At 44.6% G+C, this 17,731-nt stretch overlaps 1 protein-coding gene across 2 annotated transcripts in view; it reads left to right on the top strand.

The window, feature by feature from the left end:
- The window catches only part of CLNK (cytokine dependent hematopoietic cell linker), a 244,203-nt gene that overhangs the window by 138,440 nt on the left and 88,032 nt on the right, over positions 1-17,731 (top strand). For both annotated transcript variants that reach the window (XM_005554485.5, XM_005554486.5), the window contains exon 4: positions 11,399-11,427. In XM_005554485.5, the coding sequence (XP_005554542.3) occupies positions 11,399-11,427 (29 nt within the window). The remainder of the gene's footprint in view (positions 1-11,398; positions 11,428-17,731) is intronic.

The raw sequence follows: 17,731 nt of genomic DNA, 5'->3' as shown, positions 1-17,731 counted from the left end.
CATGCCTGTAATCTGAGCTACTTGGGAGGCTGAGGCAGGAGAATCACTTGAACCCGGTAGGCGGAGGTTGCGGTGAGTCAAGATCAAGCCATTGCACTCCAGCCTGGGCAACAAGAGTAAAACTCCATCTCAAAAAGAAAAAAAAAAAAAAAGAAATGGTATTTGAAAAAGTAGACTCTGTTGTTCATTATTGAATCTCTTGAGCCTTCCTGTGTCCACAGAATAAATGGATGACCTCTGAGGTGTGCTGGGAATAGAGTAGGTTCTCATTAAATAACGTGGGCTAATAGTCACTGAGTGGTCACTGTGTGCTAGGTGCTGTTCTAAGAGCTAATAGGTAACCCTTCCTGGATCCCAACAATTACACTCTTATTAGTTTCCTGTAACAGCCCAGAGAGGGTGAATAACTTCCTTTGAGGCTCAGTGGCTAGTTGTGAGACGGTAAATGGCAGCTGTAATTATTACTAATATCAACAACCCTGGTGCTCCCCATCACTGCCCTCATGCTAGGTTGAGGGTGGGAGTTAACTCTCCTGCAGGCCCCGACAGCCCAACCACCCCAAGTTCAAAAGTGCCTTGATCTCCTGGTAATAAACAAAGCAAAACACCAAGTTGAGTGCTGGACCCCACTTGGATGATACGGCCTGGGAGGATCTCCAAGAAAAATACATATCACATCCACATTCATTATCCATGATCTGTCTACAATATTGAAATGAATGTGTTTTATAGCATCTCACTAAATCCCCAATACCCACTTTTATTTTGTACTGTTTCCTCATGTCCATAGTGAAAGAAAAACACCAACTGATGTTTCTCAATTAAATCCAAACTCCACTCAATAACTGAGCGCCCGATGTGCACCAGAACCTTGGCATCCAATGTGTACCATAATCCTCTGAAGTAGGCATTCATATTCCCATTTACGATAGGGAAAAATAGTCTGAGGGAGGTTATATGTTTTTGTCACAGTCCCAGTGGAAAGGGGTACCAGTTGGATTTGAATTCAGAGTCTAGCTTCAAGTCAAGTGGCATTTCTGGGATTTTTTTGGTTTGATTTGGTTTGGTTTGGTTTGGTTTTGAGATAGTTTCACTCTTGTTGCCCAGGCTGGAATGCAATGGCACAATCTCAGCTCACCGCAACCTCCACCTCCCAGGTTCAAACGATTCTCCTGCCTCAGCCCCCCAAGTAGCTGGGATTACAGGCGTGTGCCAACACGTCCAGCTAATTTTGTATTTTTAGTAGAGATGGGTTTCTCCAAGTTGGTCAGGCTAGTCTCGAACTCCCAACCTCAGGTGATCTGCCTGCCTTGGCCTCCCAAAATGCTGGGATTACAGGTGTGGGCCACCCACCGTGCCCAGCTCTGGGTTCTAAGTGATCAAAACTTTCTTATGTATATGTATATATATATGTATATGTATATTCTTATTTATATGTATATGTCAGCATATACATATGAATGTAGATTTCTATTCTGATGAGTCACTAATCTGCTCCTGTCAAGTCTCCCCACCATGAGGAAGGGGCATGTGCCCAGCCCTTCTGGAAAGCACAGCCACATCTACATCAGGGAGGCCTGGTAGCTGCGGTTCCTAGAGCATGGGCCCGGGACCAGCAGCTTCAGCATCATCTGGGAACTTAGCATTGCTGATTCCCAGACTCTGGCCTACTGCACCAGAAGGGCAAGTGTTGGAGCCCAGGCACCCGTGTTGAAATAAGCCCTCCCTGGGGGTGCCAGTGTTTGCTCAAGTTAGAGAACCTCGGATGGAAGCATGGTTACCAGGAGTGTAAGCTTCCAAGTGGCCTGAGAGGCCCCTGGGCTTGAATTCCGCTCTGCCCCTACTCACTGAGTGACAGTGAGTGGGGTGGAGGGAGGAAGATGGGAGGCAGAGGGTGGGGGGAGATTGGAAAAATGGCGGATGCAGGAGCTGTTTCCCCACTGGGGAAATGTCTGACTCCTTCCATTAACCTCCTTCAGTTCTCTTTGTTGGGCACTGGAAAAATCAAAGATGAACGAGACATAGTCCCTGACACCAGCATGCTCAGTATCTGGTGGGAAGCAGAAGAATGGGTGTGGAACTATAAAGTACATACATAACAGATCATAAGCCCGTGCCATGCACCATGGCAGACACAGACGCAGGCCCTAGGGAACAGGAGGTACACAGGATCAACCAGGGAGCTGAAGGGCTTGCCAAGTCCTCTCTCTAGTGAGCAGCGGCACCAAGGTTCTAATCCATGTCTTCACTTTCCAAGCACTAGTCTCCTTTCCTTCCTTTACTCTTGGCAGCGCTGCTAGGACAGTGTCACCACACTATCCACATTCAGACCCTTCCCATTCGTCACCTCATCGGCTATGGAGTTCTTCCTTTCTGCCACTAGCACCCGCAGCAATAGTTAGATCCAGGGGGGCAAAGTGCAGGCAGCCGTAATGAGGCCCAGTCGTCATCCTTTGGAGACTGGAGTCCTCTTACTGTTTTTCTGGGTTTTTTGTTGTGTTTTATTTTGTTTTTTGAGACTGAGTCTCATGCTATCACCCAGGCTGGAGTGCAGTGGCGCTATCTCAGCTCACTGCAACCTCCACCTCCCGGGTTCAAGTGATTCTTGTGCCTCGGCCTCCTGAGTAGCTGGGATTACAGGCGCCCGCCACCACGCCCAGCAAGTTTTGTATTTTTGGTAGAGACGGGGTTTCACCATATTAGCCAGGCTGATCTCGCACTCCTGGCCTCAAGTGATCCACCCACCTCAGCCTCCCAAAGAGCTGGGATTACAGGCATGAGCCACCGCGCCCCGCCTGGAGTCCTCTTCTATTCGGTGAACTAGGAGGCCCTCTACTGGGCCCCTTCGGCCAGGCAACCCCAGGAGCCTGCTGGCCACAACCGCTGTCCGCTCTCCTGGCTGCTCTGGTCTGCCCCGCCTGCCCTGAGCCTCGGGAGCACTGAGAGAGCCATAAGGGTCACACTTCTCACTGTGGCCCACCTCACCATGTAGAAGGCAGAGTGCCGCCCTGAAAGGTGTCACAAGCAGAGAGCTTTGGGACAGGTCCTAGATTCTTTCACAGAGGATGCAGAGAAGAAAATGTGGTGCTCCACTGGCTTTCTGGAAATTGTCCCCAAAGGTCTCCTACATAGTAGAGGCTCAGGCTGGGCGCTGTGGCTCACATCTGTAATCCCAACACTTTGGGAGGCTAAGATGGGCAGACCATTTGGGGTCAGGAGTTCCAGACCAGCCTGGCCAACATGGCGAAACCTGATCTCTACTAAAAATACAAAAATTAGCCAGGCATGGTAGTGGGTGCCTGTAATCCAAGCTACCAGGGAGGCTGAGGCAGGAGAATCCCTTGAACCTGGGAGGCAGGGGTTACAGTGAGCTGAGATCACATCACTGCATTCCAACCTGGGCGATAGAGTGAGACTCCACCTCAAAAGAAACTAACAAACAAATAAATAAATAAACAACAGAGTAGATGCTCGAGAAACATTGGCTGACGGGGGAGGAGGAAGAAGGGAGAATCAAGGCAGAACCCTAGGGTCTTATGTTATGGATAACCCTAGGACGCTGTTGATCTGTAGTATACCGAGAGCCTCCTATAATGCCTGGCACTTACTAGATACTTAAACAGACGTGAAAAAGAAACTTTAATAGGGAAAGAAGGATAGAGAAAGGAGGAAGAAGACAGAGACCAAGTGGGGAAGTGGGGGAGGCTCAGAGAGTGGATGAAGGGATTTCAGGAGCTGCTCTGCCCACTAGAGGAATGTCTGAGCTATAACAGGTCTGGCAAATCATCCTGCTACTCTACTTGTCTGCTGCACAACCCATCAGAATGTCAAATATTTTTGTTTTCTTTTTTTTTTTTTTTTTTTTTTTTTTTGAGACGGAGTCTCGCTCTGTCGCCCAGGCTGGAGTGCAGTGGCGGGATCTCAGCTCACTGCAAGCTCCGCCTCCGCCTCCCTGGTTCACACCATTCTCCTGCCTCAGCCTCCCGAGTAGCTGGGACTACAGGTGCCCGCCCCCTCGCCCGCCTAGTTTTTTGTATTTTTTAGTAGAGACGGGTTTTCACCATGTTAGCCAGGATGGTCTCGATCTCCTGACCTCGTGATCCACCCGTCTCGGCCTCCCAAAGTGCTGGGATTAGAGGCTTGAGCCACCGCGCCCGGCCCTGTTTTCATTTTTTAATATGCGTTGGGAGCATTATAGCTTATAGGCACAGGACTATAGCTTATACAGACATGTTTTCTGCCCTCAAAGAACTTAAAGTAAAACTGAGGAAAGGAAAAAAACACAAGTAAAGTTTTACAATATGAGATTTAAATAATAAACTAATAATTAAATGTCATCTTCTAGATTTACTAAATGCATGATTCGAGCAAGAAGTGCCACAGTGTCTCAGAGGAGGGAGGAGACCAGACAGGCCCTGGCAGGGCAGGTTCTGAGGAGATGGGAGCCTCACTCAGCCAGGAGGGTCTTGGGGGCATGAGCTTGATGAGAGTTCTGAGCGGCACCAAACACTTCCAGCGTTTTCCCCAGGTCCCCTTCAGGGAATTGAATGCCCCAAAAATTTCTTATAAAAATAAAATAGGTAAGAGGAGAATTCTTGAAACCAATCAGGAATGCCTTCTAGAAAGAATGAACCCATGGATTCACTTATTTAAAATGAGCCTTGGCCTGATTCCATCTCGGGGTGAATTTCATCTGGATTGAGAGGGGCTCTCCAATCTCTAATCTTGAAAATGTACAAGCGATTCCAGGGGAATTTAAGTGGCACTTGTGCACACACATGGAATAGGTTCCTACTACATGCTAGGCACTCCATCTGGCCTTGTCGGGATAGGACAGGTCAGCCTATAGACCCAGACATGATCTGCAGTGTATCTTTGGCCCATCTCGCTTTGGGATGCCCTCTTTTCTATGCTTCCCTCTACATGCGCCTGTGGCATTCATTCACTTATGCATTCACTCACTCTTACCCAGTCAGCACCATGTTGGTGTGCACATGCTCCAGGCACCGTATTAGGCAGCAGGCCTCCCTTTTAGAAGCCAGAGGTTCAGGGTAGGCAGTCTGAGAATTCCAGTTGCATTCTGTTCTAGTTATGTCAGTGTGAGTTCCATTACATAGGTACCAGGAATGTGCCCAGGTAAGGAGAAGAGGGCATCGGTGGCCACATGGGAAACAAGAAAAACAGTCTGTCCAGACCATCACTACCTATTCCCTGAAATATTATAGAGTCCACTCCTTCTCTCTCAAATCAATGCTGTGTGTTCCTATGTTACCTCTGTGAGACACAGTTCTAAGCATTCTTCACTCTTGCAAACCTCCACACGACCTCTAGGATGAGGCTTTGCTCATTCATCCCTCCAGATTCCCTACTCTCCGAGCACACTGCATTTCCAAACCATAGTCCCCACAGCTCCATGATGCAAACGCTCCACCTTTGAGTGGTGGAGACAAAGGGGAGAGATGTATCATCAGACAGGCTCGGTGGGACTCCCAAGGGGGCTAACCTCAGCTAATCCATCTGCAAAATTAAAGGGTTCATTTATGGTGTTGAATGTCCCTTTTGGCACTAGTGATATTTTACAATGGCCCTAAAATTGAGATAAAGATGCTTTCTACCAAGAACTGCTATGAGGTTTGAGTGAAATCATCTTTCTACAGTGCCCGGTTCCAGATGCAGTGCAGACATTCAACTAGAGGGAAGAAGGTGATGAATGCAGAAACTTTCCATCCTTCCTTGTTTTTATCTAGATTGTATTTAAAATGAGTAACTCTTAGAAGTACAAATTGTCTTTCAAAAATTAGAGAGTCTTATTCTAGAGTCGCTTTCTAATTTCAGGCGACGAACTTAAAATGAGATGTGGAGCTGAACCAGTTAATTTCAGAGGTTTGGGAGAGAGAGAGAAGGCTGGCAGTGTGAAATCACCCTTATCATTTCCCAAGGGTTTTGCTGCTGAATTCTGGACTAGTAGTCGGTGCCTGGGGAGACCCAAAGGACTGCATACCACACTCGAGGAGGCAAAGAAACATTCATCTCCATGCCAGGAGCTTGACCCTGGAGACAGAACCAAATCCCTCTCTATGGGACTGGAATAACACACCATCCGAACTCTGTTCCCATGGATAAGCAGAAGGCAAGCACGCCCTGTCTACTTCATCACTGCCAGTTCTGCTGGGCAGCAGGAGAGAAAAAAGTGGAAGAGGAGAAGGAGTTTACTTTAGTAGCCTTTAAAAATTAAAAATTATGAGAAGTATTAAATTATTTAAAAGTATTGCAAATTAAAAATAATCCAGAATTTAAAATCTGTATTTGTAATGAGCTTTAAATATTAAAAAACACAGACCTCGAAAGGTCAGCCTTGTTCATTTCCTGTGCCACACACTTTCTTGTGACAGTGTTGACACCTGCTTATACACACCGGAAATAGAGAGGAAGGAAAAATTGCTTTCTTTAGGCCCAGCTGTGGAGGGGAACAGAGATAGGGAAGGCAGAAGGGTGGATGCCAACTTATAACACCATCCAGCTGTGGCCCGCTTGCACGTGGCCGTGTTATGGATGCTGTTGACAAAAGGCAGCCGGGGTGCATCCTTGTAATTCCCTGGCAAAAGGCAGCTTGCTAACACATGGGCCTTGCCTGAGCACAGATAGAGTACATCAAATCTCCATGAAGTTTGCTAGCAGTTCCTTTCATTAATCACCCTGGGCTGTCAAGTTGCAGAGTGTTAACACAGGAGTCCTTTCAGAGAGCTCATCCGTTGCTTGTGTCAAGACAATGTCCACAATCCATGTAGACAAAACTATGGCGTTCGGGCCACCTCCCCTGATCCCCTCCCTCCCAGACCCTAGGCGCCTGGTCCCAGCCTTCCTCTTTTCCCTCCCCGCTTTGTTTCTGCAGCTCTCTGGCTCACAGCAGCAGGCTCAGCTGGAATAACAACACCATTCCCTGTTTGGCTGATGCTTCCTCTGCTAATTCACTTGGCTTGCACTGACGCACGGAGAGCCCCAGGGTGCATAATCCCGGAGGATGTGACATATGAATGAGCACCATTACTCTGGAGCCCCACTGAGAGGCAGAGTGGATCAGATAAGCCACTTTCAGACAGTTTTGACAATTGGGAGGAAGCTCCCAGACAAGAGAACTCTGCGGTCTACGTTGCTGCCATAGGCTTGTAAATAAGAAGGGATTTGGAGGGAGTCGGACAAATCCCAGCCCTGCCGATTGCTTGTGCCACTTCAGGCACGTTGCTGAACTCGTCTAAGTTTTAGTTGCAATCTGCAAAGTGGAGCTGGAAATGCCTAACAGCCTAAGTCTATGCCTTAAACTTACCCATCACCTGCAAAAGTTTCCTCCCACCCTCTTTACTTATTACTATGATTAAGTGTGTGCATGTCAAGAACAATTAATATAAGATTTACTCCCTTAGCAAAAATGCAATTATGTGATATAGTACCGTTAGGCGTAGGCACTATGCTGTCCAGTATATCTTGAGGACTTATTTATCTTGTCTAACCAAAGCTTTGTACCCTTTGACTAATATCTCCTCATTTTCTCCTCCGCCCAGCCCTTGGCAGCCACCCTTCCACTCTGCCTCTATGAGTTTGACTATTTTAGAGGTATCATAAAAGCAGTATCATGTAACACTTATCCATTCACAAGTATATACTTATATCCAAACTCATCAAGTCATCTAGTTGTACACATTAACTATGTACAGCTTTTTGTATGTTAAAAATAATAAGTAGATAGGAACATTCTAAAAATTGTGAAAATGAATGTAAATGGGTTGAACAGACCATAAAAAAAAAAACTGCCTACCAGCCAGAGTTGAACCTATCTCAGTGCCCAAACAGGTGCTTACAAATACAGGTTATTTTAGTTTTCTGTTTGGTGCCACTCTTTTTAGATGTCAGAAGGCTTCAGTTCTGCCTCCAAGTGTCTGAGACTAGGAACAATCCGGTAGCCACTCTAGACCCCAGTTCTCCCATTTAAAAAGCTAACGAACTGGACGACATTCTCTCCAACATGCTTTTTAGCGCCAGTTTGTCTTTGATTCTAAAATCCAGGTAAGGCCAGGGTTGGAAGATAACGAGAACCCTGATTTAGAAGTCAAAGTTCCTTCTGGAATCTCAGAAACAGTTTGCCTTTTATTAGAAATTCCCGAGCTCCAGCCGCCTGCGCTGGAGGCTCTGCCTCCGATCAACGGGACGGCTTTTTACGCTTACATTAAGCTCCCTGTACACAGTCACAAAAACATATCATTTCCATTTCCCGTGTCATGAGTTGCAAGTCCTGGGCGCCTTTTGAGGCCTTAATCAAAGACCGAGATACCAGAGAAGAGGCCATATGTTTAAAGTGTCAAGAGAAAGCACTCAGGCCTCCGATAAATGATTTGCTCCTCACTGGCTGATTTACTGTTCATTTCTGCAGAACCTCCGGCAGCCTGAAAGGGCGCCAACTGTTAACCACAAGGGCTCTGAGGTCGCAGCTGCACGGTGCCTCCTAAGCAGGACTTGCCGTTTCCTATATATAGGCCTGGGGTGAGGGAGACAGTAGGGACCGGGGAGGCGGATAGGCTGGTGTCAAATCCCTCAGTCTTAGAGGCTCTGTGGATTAGGCAAGTTGTAGAGCCCTCTGAATTTCCTATTCTGTAAATTTCATTCTGTAAATTTCAGGCGGAAATTTTCTGTAAATTTATTCTGTAAATTTCAGGCGGTAAGAGCGAGCCCACAGGTTATTTCATTTTGGGGTTTAAAATGGTGAACAGAAGGCAGTAAGGTACGCTGAAGTCAGACTCAAGTCACAGACCGTGGTCTCCTGGTTACAAACGTCTTACTGCTTCACTATTCTGTGCCCAACGTCCCAGACACCGAAGAGACCTCATAAATATTTACACCTGGCGTGTGTTGCGATGTTCAATTAATTGCTCCTGTGACGCACTTTGAGTGCCTTGGAGGAAAGGTGTAATGCAAAGGCCTGGGATTATTAAAGGCACAAACGAGTCAGCTCACGGAAGCAGCGTCCTCAGGAGCCTTCCACTGCCTCGGGGCTTTTCAGAAAAGCCCAAAACCTACGGAAAAAGTGTTTCCAAAAGGATCCCATCCAATGGTTGGATTGTGGCTGTGCAAAGACCTTGTCAGAAAATGAGGCCAGGCGCAGTGGCTCACACCTGTAATCCCAGCACTTTGGGAGGCCGAGGCGGGCAGATCACCTGAGGTCAGGAGTTCGAGACCAGCCAGGCCAACCTGCTGAAACCCCGTCTCTACTAAAAATACAAAAAATTAGCCCAGTGTGGGAGGTGGAGGTTGCAGTGAGCCAAGATTGTGTCATTGCACTCCAGCCTGGGCAACAGAGCGACACTCTGTCTCAAAAAAAAAAAAAGAAAAGAAAAAAAATGGGCAAAGACATGTACAGATAACTTACCAAAGAAGACACATAAATGGCCCAAAACCTTTTGGGAAAAAAGAAATTCAATCTCACTAGTCATCAAGGAAATGAAATGGGTAAAATGAGGAATCAAGTGCCATGTAGGCAAAGTGGTTTTAAGGTATGGATTTAATGGTGGTGAGACACAGTGAGATGAGCTCTTCACATTCCATGCATAACAATATAAATTATTATTAATTGGCGCAGCTCATCCAGAAAGCTTCTGAGTAATATGCAACAAGGGGCCGAGAGTGTTCACGTTATTTGACCCCTTCATTGTGCTTGATAACATCTCTCTATAGAAAGATCCAAGCCGGGCATGGTGGCTCAAGCCTGTAATCCCAGCACTGTGGGAGGCCGAGGTGGGTGGATCACGAGGTCAAGAGATAAAGACCATCCTGGCCAACATCGTGAAACCCTGTCTCTACTAAAAATACAAAAATTAGCCTGGCCTGGTAGCACACACCTGTAGTCCCAGCTACTCAGGAGGCTGAGGCAGGAGAATTGCTTGAACCCGGGAGGTGAGATCATGCCACTGCACTCCAGTCTGGCGATAGAGACTATGTCTCAAAAAAAAAAAAAAGAAAGATTCAGAGATGAGGTTTAAATGCTAAATACACATGGCAACATCCTTTTACAAAGTTAGGACTAGCAAGAACCTAAATGCCCCTTAAAAATATCACGTAGATCAGGGGTTCCCAACCCCTGGGTCCCAAACCAGTACTGGTCCGTGGTGTGTTAGGACCTGGGTCGCACCGTAGTAGGTGGGCAGTGGACGACTGAGCATTATCGCCTGAGCTCCGCTTCCCATCAGATCAGCAGCGGCATTACATTCTCATGGGAGCGCAAACCCTTCCATGAACTGCGCCTGGGAGGGATCTAGGTTCACACTCCTTGTGAGAATCCTACTAATACATGATGATCTGAGGTAGAACAATTTCTTCCCTTCATCCTGAAACCATCCCCAACCCCCGTCTCTGGAAATACCGTCTTCCAGGAAACTGGTCCCTGATGCCAAAATGGTTGAGAACCACTGAGGCACATAATCAACACCTTGTTTTTCAATAACATTTGAAGATATAGAATATATTTGTAACATCAAAATCCTACACGTTCTTTTATATTATTATTTTTTCAAGAGATCTTGCTATGTTGCCCAGGTTGGATGTGAACTCCTGGGCTCAAGTGATCCTCCCACCCCAGCCTCCTGAGGAACTGGGACTGCAGGTGTGTGCCACCATGCTGGGCTCTTTTATATTGATACGGATAAAAGAAAAACTTCAGCCGAATGAAATTTAAAGGAGCTTAATTGACCAACGAATGGTTTGAGAATCGGGTGGCCTTCCCAGCCACAGGAGGCTCAGAGACTCCAGTGCAGCCATGTGGTGGAAGAAGGTTTATGGACAGAAAAAGGAAAATGATGTATAGAAAATGGAAGTGAGGTACAGAAACACCCAGATTGGTTACAGTTTGGCATTTGCCTGATGTGAACACAGTTCCAACAGTTGGCTACATTTGACTGGCTGAAACTCAGTGATTGCCACAACGATAGGCTATTGTCTGTTTACACCTCCACTTTTTATAGTTCATGATGTATAGAGAAATCTTTAGGCAGAACTTAAAATATGTAAGGAGGCAACTTTGGGCTAAGCTTGATTTGACAATGCCTATATGTGTTTAAATGCATGCATACATCTTCAGGTATGTATATAGCTATGTACATGAGAATAACTAAAATATAACCCATAGTGTCCATTTTTATTTTCTTCTACATGTTGTTTTCTAGAAAATAGAAATATGTACATTATTTCTGTGTATAATAGAATAATATGTGACTTCAGGTCTGTAATAGTACATACGTAAAGCAGCTTCAGAGGCTGACTTGTACAATGATGTTTGATGACTGCCTGTTCGTACGCAGGGGATCGGTGGAAGTGCAGCAATGGACACTTAACTTGGTTCTCTTTTCTTCCCTAGGTCATGGCCTCACTGCAATAGTGCAACAGGTGAGTCGGGGCTCTCCATCACCTAAGTGATGGGAATGTCAGCATGAGTCTGTTGGGCTGTTACTTCCATTCTTTTTTGTTTTTATTTCAATAAAACTATGGCCTATTCGAAGTGACATTAGCCACTGCCATTCCTTCCAGTTGCCCCAGGGTACAGCCTGATCTGTGACTCTCGCAAGCTTTGGAAACTGGCTGGATGGATGGGAATCCTGGCTCTCTACTTAGCTGTGCAGCTTTGCATGGAGCACAGATCTTTCTGAGCCTGAGTTCCTTCATCTGTGCAATGGGTATAAGTCTAGCTCAGTGCCAGTCTTATGGCAACTCGCTAATATTCATTCAACTAAATTCTATATAATTAGTTACCCCAAAACATGGGTGGAAAGAATGAATGGTTCAAAAGCCATCTTTGATGCTTCTCCTGTATCTCTCTTCATAGCCTCTTTTCTGGTACTAGGCACTTAACAGGAGCCCATTAAAGCTTAAGTAAAAGCATGCACTATTCATCGGGGAAGGTTATTATTTCAGGGAAAGTTCCACAGAACTTCCCTAGAAAGCTGGTGTCTAGATAGAATGACTGGAACGAGGCAGAAAAACGGAGACGTTGTCCAGAGGAAGCACGCAAAGAAGTGATGGAGTCCTAAGGAGTTATGTACTCGGCAAAGGCATTTGAAAGTTTCATCATACAGCATGTTGGAGTGCATAACCAGCCCTCAGCGTGTCCCACCCAGCACCCAGGAGAACTGGGCAAAAAGCAAAAGTGAAAGCGGGAAATATGAGTTCACACAGGCAGAGAGCACCCAGCCTTAATCCCTCTACAGAAAATTTTTTCATTCAACTTCCTGGTCAGGCCTCACCAAGGTTGTGTTCTCTCAAGGTAGATAATACCAAATTGTGTTGGGGTCTTTAGTATCAAAGGCACCTCTCACCCCTCCCATCCTGCACTGGCATCCTGGAGGGTAGAGAATATTGTAACGGGGTGGCATACCTGGGAATGAAGTGGCTTGTCTGATGTGCTTGGCAACTCGTGAATCATAAAGCACACAGGTAAAATAGAGCGGCCAGCTCCACCTACTTGTACCCTCTTCCTCCCATCTTGCTCAAGACAGACAGAAATGGACAGATGGGCACTCCATTTCTTAACAACAATCTAGAGACACCAGCAGGAAAAACAAAACAAATCGAAACCCCACAAAAGTCCATTGAGATAAAGTGGCCCAGGCCTGCTCATACACACTCGAACCTACACCTTACCAGAAACACTTAGCAGCAAATCATGACATTCCCAGTCTGTTCAAAATAATAGCCCAGACCAGGCGCAGTGGCTCACGCCTGTCATTCCAGCACTTTGGGAGGCCAAGGCAGGCGGACCACAAGGTCAGGAGTTCGAGACCAGCCTGGCCAATATGGTGAAACCCCATCTCTACTAAAAATACAAACATTAGCTGGGCATGGTGGTGGGCACCTGTAGTCCCAGCTACTCGGGAGGCTGAGGCAGGAGAATCACTTGAACCCCAGCGGTGGAGGTTGCAGTGAGCCGAGATTGCCCCACTGCACACCAGCCTGGGTGCTCTGGGTGACAGAGCAAGGCTCCGTCTCAAAAACAAAAGAAAAGAAATAACAGCCCAGCAGACCTATGCATACTTATGAATTGGCCTAGGCATACTTATGAACCACAACAAATGTCTACTAAAGCACAGCAGACCTTATCTAATTAAGATACGCACGACGATTTACAAAACAGACTGTGCACCACGGTGGTTTGATAACGTTCCCAGATACTTCAAGTTGTTTCTGATTTTTGACGATGGGATCATTTGAAAGCAGGAGAGGGCATTCATGTGAGAAAATACTAGGGAGTCATTAAAATGACGATGTTGAAGCATATTCATTGTCATGGATGTGTTGGTAGCATGTGATTTTGTGAAAAAGCAGGGAAAAATAGGATACACAGAGTGATTGTATATTTATAAACTATAAATCGATGATGGGTGGTGTGTGTGATTATGTGTGTGTCTGTGTGTGTGTATGAGTGACTTGACTATAATCAAATATTTGTATACTTGTATGATTTGTCTTGCTATGGTAACATTATAGTAATTTTTATTCCCTTCTTTTTTGCGTATCTGTGGCTTATAATTTTCTACAGTAGCACATGTTTTTGTATGCTAAAAACAATCTATCAGAAAATATTCTTTAGAAAACTATTCCAAGCCTGGAGAAGACAGACATATATTCAAACTGGGACAGTCTGTCAAGGTCAATACCTTCTCAGAGGCTGATACACAGAGAACAGTGCAATGCTTTCCATAAAATAAACTCCTGAGTTTTTCTCCTTCCCCTAAATGAAGAATGTAACTGGAAAAGATGGCCCTGTTTAGAAAGTGGATCCTTCTGTCTTAAGCCTCCACGTATAATAAAAACATTGATGAAGATAGATATTGGCTGATTTGATTTAAAAGACAAGAAATTTCATTTTGTCCAGGAAAATCTTACTTTTAAGTCTTTCTAAGGAAAGCAGTCTTCAAGGTTGATTTTTCCTACTTGTAAAAGAAAAATTAATAAGGATTTTAGGACACGAGGGAAGACAGGCAGGTATAGCATATGTGAGCATCTAATGCCCCCTGCTGGCTATTCCCAGATGCTGCGATGCCTGTATTAATTGAGCGGATGCTGGCGTCCTCCTGGTTCTCTCCACAGGGTGTTGGGAATAATCGTGAACAGAAACAAATAAAAAAAATTGACAGTTGAATCTCTGGGACAAGCCAGGATTTCAAATCATCCCAAGATGGGTAAACCCAAGGATTAACATTGTCTTCAAAATTCAATTACAACAGTTAAAAATCACAACAGTTAAAAGTGAATATTTTCAAGCCCATGTTGGGGTTTAGCTCTTCGGCAGGCATATAGTAAAGCCAGGGAATCCCTACTTTTAACAAGATGATTCCAATTCAAGTAGTTCTGGGCCATTCTTCTTTAGAATTGCTGGCTGAGGGTTAAAAAGAGAGAGAAGAAAACTATCCAGACTCTTCCCACCAAGACGCTGTCCTCAATTCTCTAGATAACAAATGTCTCCATATTTCATTTGAATTTCTAAGGGCACTCAAGGAATGGGACAGGAGGCATCTGCCTTCCCTATCACCATTCACCCACTCATCCATCCATTCATTCAACCAATTTGTGATACATTCATATCTGTGCTTTGGGTACAGATTTAAAAAAAAGAAAGAAGGAAAAGGAAAACAAAACTTAAAGGTCCTGGGGATTCAGGTAGTCTGAGATTGTATTACTGTATTTTGCATATGAGGAAATTAAGAACTAGAGAACAGAAGTAAATTTCCAAGGGCCACCTAGTGAGAACATTATGCCTGTTCTCAAACCCCCATTAAAGGTTTCCTGTGTAGCTATTTCTGTGAGTTTGGACTATTTGTGGCTTCGAATTATTAGCTCATAATCTTCAGATCAAAGAACTATTGTTCAGTGAATAAACTGAAATGCCCAGAGAGCTAGATGACTGAGTCTGTCTCTCTCTCTCCTCTCTCTTTTTTTGTGTATGTGTGTATGTATACATACATACACACACACACATATATATATACACATACACGGTCATGTGTCACATACTAATGGGGACGTATTCTCAAAAACACATCATTAGGTGATTTCAACATTGTGTGCACATCATAGAATGCACTTACACAAACCTAAATTGTGTAGCCTACTACATACCTAGGCCATATAGCATGGTCTATCGCACGTAGGTTACAAACAAAACATCCTGCACAGGATGTTACTGTGCTGAATATTGCAGGCAGTTATAACACAATGGTAAGAATTTGTGTATCTAAACATAGAAAAAATACAGTAGAAATACAACATAAAAGATAAAAGGGGTACACCTGTGTAGGACACTTACCATAAAGGGAGCTTGCAAGACTGGAAATTTCTCTGGATGAGTTAATGAACGAGTAGTGAGTGAATGAGAAGGCCTAGATCATCACTGTAAACCCATGTCGACATTAGAATCTCTATGCTTAGGCTATTTGATTAAACTATATATTTTCTTCAATAATAAATTAACCTTAGGTTACCAGAACTTTTACAGTTTTAAATGTTTAAAGTTTTGTGACTTTTTGACTCTTTCCTGGTAAGACTTATCTTAAGCACAAAGGCATTCTACCATTTTACAAAAATACTTTCCTTCTTCATGTCCTTATTTCACAATGTTTTCTTCTATTTTTAATTTTTTTATTTTTTTATTCTTTAAATGTTTTTGCCAAAAACTAAGACACAGATGCACACATTAGCCTAGGCCTGCACAGCGTCAGGATCATGAATATCACTGCCTTCCGCCTCCACATCTTGTCCCACTGGAAGATCTTCAGGGGCAATGACACACATAGAGCTGTCATCTCCTAGGATAACAATGACTTCTTCTGGAATCCCTCCCAAAGGGCCTGCCTGAGGCTGTTTTACAGTTAACTTTTTCTAATAAGTGGAAGGATGCTTTAAAATAACAAAAAAATAGTATGACATAGTAAACAAACCAGTGTTACAGTTATTTTATCATTATGAAGTATTACATACTGTACATAATTGTATGTGCTAGACCTTCATATGACTGGCAGCAGACTGGGCTTGTTTACACCAATGTCACCACCACAAGTACATGAGTCATGCATTGTGCTATGACGTTATAATGGCTACAACATCATTGGGTAATGATACGGATCTGATGAGTGGAGGAAACCAGGGTCCTCAGTCTTGTGCTGAACTGGATAAAACGACATGGACACATGTGGAGTGGTCTTAAGGAGTGGAGAGTTTAATAGGCAAGAAAGAAGGAAGGAAGAAGAAAACAGGTCCCCCATACAAAGACAGAGGGAGGGGGGATTTGAACAAAGAGAAAACCCCTGTGTAGCAGAAAAGTATTTGCTTATATGAGGAGGCTGGAGGGGGTGGTGCCTGATTTGCATAGGGTTTAGGGGATTGGTTTGACCAGGCATGTCATTCATGTAGCCCGTGAAAAAACTGGCCCTCCTAGCCTTTTAATATGCAAATGCAAGGCACCATGATGTTCTACACACTGATATGTGGCGGTGGCCATGTTGCCAAGGACATGTGGGGACAAGGGCGAGAAGAGGTCCATCACCAAGTTTGGATGGACCTAGTTTCTAATGGCTGGCCTTTGCATATCAAAATTTGCTAGCTGGTTCTAAGAGCCCGGGCTTTCCTACTGGACAAGAAGTATCTCTGGAGCTGCTTTAAAAGAAACAAAAACTTTCCAAGGACCCCTTTTCCTCTCTATTTGCCTAAAATAATTTATTAATAACTCCCATAACAGTAATAGGAATTTTTCTGCTCCATTATAATCTTATGCGACCACGGTCATATATGTGATTCATCATTGACCAAAACATGGTTATGTGGCTCATAAATGTATATACATATATATTTTTTCCATACCTATTTCTCTCTCTCTCATTCCCCTCTTCCTTCCTCTTTTCTTCTTCTTCCCAGTTATAAGCCATATAGTCAAAACTCACTGACTGTCATAATCCTTTACTCAGAGATGGTGAAATGTAAGATTTAAAGAGTTCTACTTTGGCCTTCATCTGGCCACCCAGATGACAGCAGCCACTGAATCCCTGTGCCTCACAGCTGAAGGGGACCCCAGCTTGAAGAACCCTTGTGAAGCATCAGCAGGTGGATATCAACAGAGTTGAACGCTGAAAAAGTCGCACATGTTGCTTAAAAATGAGCACTAAAAAATGAACAAGTTCTCAATATAGATCTGAAAGCAGTGCTAACGACCTGGGTTGAGTGAGAAGGATTTGGTCATGACGTTAAACTTGAAAAGACAAACACACAACACGGCATCTTGTTACTGGGCGCTGAGCCAAGAAGTTATCCTCTGGGAATTCCGAGTTGATTTCCCACCTAAATTCTATGGACCAAAACTTCTCAACAGCCGTTTGGGGGTAGATGCTATTACTCCCATTCTACAAGTTAACCCTAGTTAACTGAGGCTTATAAGCAATTGGGTTTGCCTGAGGTCACATGGCTCCAGAGTGACAGGGCCAGGATTTAAGCCTAAAACTTCTCCACTCAGCTCCCATGAAATACATGTTGCCTTCCTCATGCCTTTGATCAGCTGCTCTGCTGTGTTCCTGGCAAACACTAACCTCCGTAAGGAGATAAAACATCAAAGGCTGCAAGGCACTTAAAAAAATTCATGGGGCTTAAACACGAGAGATGTTTGTTTATTTATTTTTTCTTATGTAAGTCAAGTCCCAAGGTAAGCAGT

The sequence above is a fragment of the Macaca fascicularis genome, chromosome 5 (assembly GCF_037993035.2).
Source record: "Macaca fascicularis isolate 582-1 chromosome 5, T2T-MFA8v1.1".
In the NCBI taxonomy this organism is placed as follows: Eukaryota; Metazoa; Chordata; class Mammalia; order Primates; family Cercopithecidae; genus Macaca; species Macaca fascicularis.
This window is presented reverse-complemented; position numbering and strand designations above follow the sequence as displayed.